The 5,006-nt window shown below is 48.7% G+C and overlaps 2 protein-coding genes across 2 annotated transcripts; one reads left to right on the top strand and one right to left on the bottom strand.

Annotated features, from left to right (window-relative positions):
- Window positions 1–1,106: 1,106 nt before the first annotated feature.
- On the bottom strand, window positions 1,107–1,625 carry LOC135819042 (uncharacterized). The gene has a single exon (XM_065332192.1). The coding sequence runs from the start codon at window positions 1,623–1,625 to the stop codon at window positions 1,107–1,109; it is 519 nt and encodes a 172-aa protein (XP_065188264.1).
- Window positions 1,626–2,880: 1,255 nt separating this feature from the next.
- Window positions 2,881–4,267, top strand: LOC135819095 (metal regulatory transcription factor 1-like). The gene has a single exon (XM_065332244.1). The coding sequence runs from the start codon at window positions 3,189–3,191 to the stop codon at window positions 4,182–4,184; it is 996 nt and encodes a 331-aa protein (XP_065188316.1). The 5' UTR covers window positions 2,881–3,188; the 3' UTR covers window positions 4,185–4,267.
- Window positions 4,268–5,006: the final 739 nt, after the last annotated feature.

Here is a 5,006-nt window from a genome sequence, read left to right as displayed (position 1 = left end):
GCTGCCTGGCGGCATGCTGCTGGAAGCGAATTCCACCTGTCAGCAGCCAGGTAAGGCAAAGCATAGAAACCGTACTGTGACGAAGCATTAGGCGGGGCTAAAGCCAGGGCGGACTGTCCCCTGGTCAAGGCATTGGTATGGTTGCTATTTGATCTAAGTACAAAAAGCTCGATAATTACAGTAAAACGTAGCCTGTAAAATGTAAAGAGTCACTGAGTACAGTTATTCAATATCCATGTCCAGTATTTACTATTTAGTATAAAAATAATCTGCTGCAATTTATAGATTCTCACATTCGAGCAACCTGGGCCTCGGCAACAACCAGCTCAGTAGACTCCGGATGCCGAACCGATCGCTCTCTGTTCTTTTAGTCTTTTTGGTGAAACATATGAAGGCATAATCGGCTGTTTTCTCTAGCATCCTGCGAGCATCCACTAGAGCATAATCTGGTATATTGTATTTGTATTTATGTCATTATCTCATGGCAAATACATAAAACCTATAATTGAGCAGATATTTTAGCAACAAACGGTCATTTTCTGAGCATAATCCGCTTACTCTGCCAACACACCAGCCTAATTATACTGACCGCACTCCAGCTCCCTTCTACCCGTCTTTGATCCCCTTCGCTCAGCCTTAAAATCCGATTATCAGTTCTCTCCATCTTCCTACGGTGCACTGCTTTTACTATTGTTTTGTCCTATCTCAATCTCAAATTCTCCCCAGTATCATTTGCAAAGCCGGTGCTTCCCTCTTGGATGCACATGTTTCTTTTCTCCTATGTATCGGTGCACAGGAGTAACGATGATTCCGAGACCTTTGGTCGGAGGAGTTACTTTTGCCCCGCCCCCACTTCCATCCAATATGCCACCGCCCCCGCTGTGCAGCATCTGATGGTACTGTGGTATTCAGTAAAAAAAAAAAAAAACTCCTAACTGTCATAAGGTGTGTATGGCTCTGCCAATTTCACTGCTGTTCGAACGGAATCTGCCAAGTTATCGAGAATTATCCGCTAAGGGCTACTGGGTAAGACTTGACCCGGGCAAGTGGTGACAAACACAAGTGGTGTCACCTATCTGCGTTTGTGGTGTTTCCTATGGTCATGGCTAGTGGTAGATGTTCTTGTGGCCAAACGAGACGAGACGAGACGAGACGAGACCAAACGAGACGAGACGAGACGAGACGAGACGAGACGAGACGAGACGAGACCAGACGAGACCAGACGAGACCAGACGAGACGGGACGAGACGAGACGAGACGAGACGAGACGAGACGAGACGAGACCAGACGAGACGAGCCGAGATGAGACCAGACGAGACGAGACGAGACCAGACGACACCAGCCGAGACGAGACGAGAGGAGACGAGACGAGACGAGACGAGACGAGCCGAGACGAGACGAGACGAGACGAGACGAGACGAGCCGAGACGAGACGAGACGAGACGAGACCAGACGAGACCAGACGAGATCAGACGAGACCAGACGGGACCAGACGAGACCAGACGAGACCAGACGAGACCACACGAGACCAGACGAGACCAGACGAGACCAGACGAGACCAGACGAGCCCAGAGGAAGCTTGCAGACACCAGCACGAACACAACACTGCACCAGGCACACTCCATAAAGGCTAGACGTTGCTAATGATAAGCCTTGTTTCGTTCCATTATGATGTTGGAACTCATCAGATGAGAGGTAAATATTGAATGAAATGGTTTGAACTAAATTATACTAGTATTGTTTTATAGAAGATATCGCTGTATTTTGCCTTGTCAGTAACTACAAAACTAATAGAGTCCCGTATAAAAGCATGCCTATACTAGAAGCCGGTACATGCGTGGCAGTGTGCACTGCACATTGCACATGTACACTGATGATGTTGACGTAGAAGCATGTTTTGAATAGAAGTACATATACATGTATAACTTGATAGAAGCGTGGTTTGAACCCCGGCTTATACGGCTATGGACGCAATGTGTGTACACTCACGTACCCATGTGTGACAAATCAACACGAATGAAATAGTTTAGAACGGAGGTGTTGTGAACCCTACCGACACAACTATCACAGGTGCTAAGTCAATCACAAGGAGAAAGAGAGGTACACAGAAAAGGTTGCGCTAAAAGATAAGTGACCACACGCCACAAAGTATAGTGACGTCACAGTGGTGACAAATATGGGTGTAGAGTATAACTAGAAGGTTCGCCGACTTATAATATTTGAGCTTTTGTTCGAGGGTGAGGAATTACGCGTGACAATTTATTCATGCATAAATTGGCACCTTTGTTCACAAGATGGCTTGTATGTAGCAGTGTGGTCATGTGACCTTCTTGTTTTGGAATTTGTTTGTTTCTGTGTGAGTGGTGTTGCATCGAAACCCGAGAGTTTGAGTTTCTTATGCTTTAATACCACCGTTGTATTAGAGAGGATGCTATGAAGATTACACTCCATGCTCGTACACGTATCTATTTCTCGCCAGTGACTAAGCGATATTATCCTCCCATTCCTACATTGCTACCTTTTATGTTCCCATTGACACTTTGTGATCCATCAGATGTTTGAGTTCCGTGACAACGCCTGTAAGCTGTGTCGCATCACGGCTTCCTCCCATTTTCCCTCGTACTTCGCAGTACTACGTGCGTGCAAAATGGAGAGTTTTCTTAAAAGCGTGTGTTGATTCCACTGTAGCAACTTAATCTCTCATACAATCCTACACATCTACCCAAACGGTCACGATCTATTCTCACCACCTAACCTCTGCCCTAGTAGACCACTATACTCACTACCAGATCCATCACCACATTCATACCATTACCGGCAACTCACACTTTTTGAAATACAAAAGCATAGTTAAAGCATAGTTCACCACTAGGTGCAATTGCTGCCAATTTCACAAAGGAGGTTTAGTTGTACGGTTCCCTAGACTTCTACGTTCGTTTTCGACTTTAGGAAACACTGGTTGACTGTATTTGTCGTGCACTGTTTAAGAGTGCCTACTTTGTCCAGAATACCAAGACGACCATTCTCCATATCTGGTAAACCATTCACTACGAGTTAGTCCTTGCAGATTGCTGCGGACCATAACGCACTTGTGAGCTGACCAAGAGCTGTGCCCTGCAAGAGTACTTTTTCCTCGTGTGCCGAAGGTTGGAGAGAGTTCTACTACCGTTGGTTTCGTAGAAGGAGTAATGGCGACGAACGCTGCTGCTGATGCTGTGATGCCGGAAGAGGCCGACGATAGTCAAAATCAGGATCGCATGGTACCCCAACCAGCTTCAACAAACCAGGTGTGCAAGTGGTGTGTGCCCAACGGTGCAGGTAGCGCTTGTGATCAGCTCTGCACAACTGGCCGAGAACTTCGATTACACATCTGGAAGCAACACATGAAAGGAAGATCACACAAAAGCAGGAAGCCGCAAGACGCCGGTAAATGCCGTTGCCTTTGGGAGGGATGTGGCAAGACATACAAGAGTTACGAATATCTCTATGTGCACTTGCGCCAGCACACAGGTGAACTCCCCTTTATATGCAATCATCAAGGCTGTGGTCGGGCCTTCACTCGAGCTTCAAACTTGAGGAACCATAAGAAATGGCACCCAGGAGGCATACATTTCAAGTCTCCAAAGTCTGGCTGTTCTCCTTCATCACATGCTGAGAGTGTATCAGACATAGAACAGCCATTACCAGGCATCAAAGGTGCTTCTGAAGCAGCAGATGCTGCATCTTTTGCTAACAGTATAGAATCTGCACCGCAATCACAGAAGCAGGACCCAGCACCGTCACCACCACGGGATTGGCACCCAGCACCTCCACCACCACGGGGTTGGCACCAAGCGCCTCCACCACCATGGGGTTGGAACCCAGCACCTCCACCACCATTGGGTTGGCACCCAGCATCTCAACCACCATGGGGTTGGCACCAAGCACCTCCACCACCATGGGGTTGGAACCCAGCACCTCCACCACCATGGGGTTGGCACCAAGCACCTCCACCACCATGGGGTTGGAACCCAGCACCTCCACCACCATGGGGTTGGCATCCAGCACCTCCACCACCATGGGGTTGGAGCCCAGCACCTCCACCACCGCTGGAGGGGCATCCAGCACCTTCACCACATCAGCACCAGCAGGATCCAGGATCGCCATCACATCAGCAGCAGCACCAAGCACCGCCACTACCCTAGCAGTATCCTCCTCACCACCGCTACCCCAGCAGTATCACCCAGCACCACCACCACTACGGAATCAGCAGGTCCCCGTACTTGCACCACCAGAGACGCTGCACCTGCCAACACCACCACCATGGCAACTGAAGCACCCAACAGCCCCTGACACCGCCAACCATACAGCAGGACCCAGCACCTTCACTACTACCACCCAGCACCTTCACTACCACCACCCAGCACCTTCACTTCCACCACCCAGCACCTTCAATATCACCAGAGCAACAGTGCGGGGCCCGATCATCACCATAGAAACACTGCGGGGCACCACTACCACACCACCACGTAGCCAGTCACCACAGTAGCAAGTCCGTGCACAGCAACCACCACAGTAGCAGCCGATTTCACTGCCACTGACACCAAAATGGCAGCATCCCACGCCTCAGAAACAGCAGCATCACCTTTACCACTAGCATTATCCCGAGTAGTAGAAACACCATACACAGCACTATAAACAGTTTGCATCTAGCGTCACCACCGACAAGATTTCCAAGCACAGCTTACTCTTCCGCATGATTGTGATCATAGCCACCTGGTCACGTGATGCTGATGAACAGCAGCTTAGTCACAACGCTCACAACCTGCGTTCACACATCTAGCCTTCCCAAGACATCAGTGTAACGAAACAATAGTAGATAGTTGAGTCATTAGTAGATACAAGTTCATTGATAAAATTTGAAATAGCTGCCGACTTGTCACTGTTGGCTAACCCACAATCACAAAAGGGTTCAGGATGTCTCAATGGCGAGGTATGCGCCTTCTACTTCTACTTAACACCCATCT

Source organism: Sycon ciliatum, chromosome 6 (genome assembly GCF_964019385.1).
Source record: "Sycon ciliatum chromosome 6, ocSycCili1.1, whole genome shotgun sequence".
Classification (NCBI taxonomy): domain Eukaryota; kingdom Metazoa; phylum Porifera; class Calcarea; order Leucosolenida; family Sycettidae; genus Sycon; species Sycon ciliatum.
The sequence above is the reverse complement of the archived record's forward strand: the minus strand, read 5'-3'. Positions and strand labels throughout refer to the sequence as shown.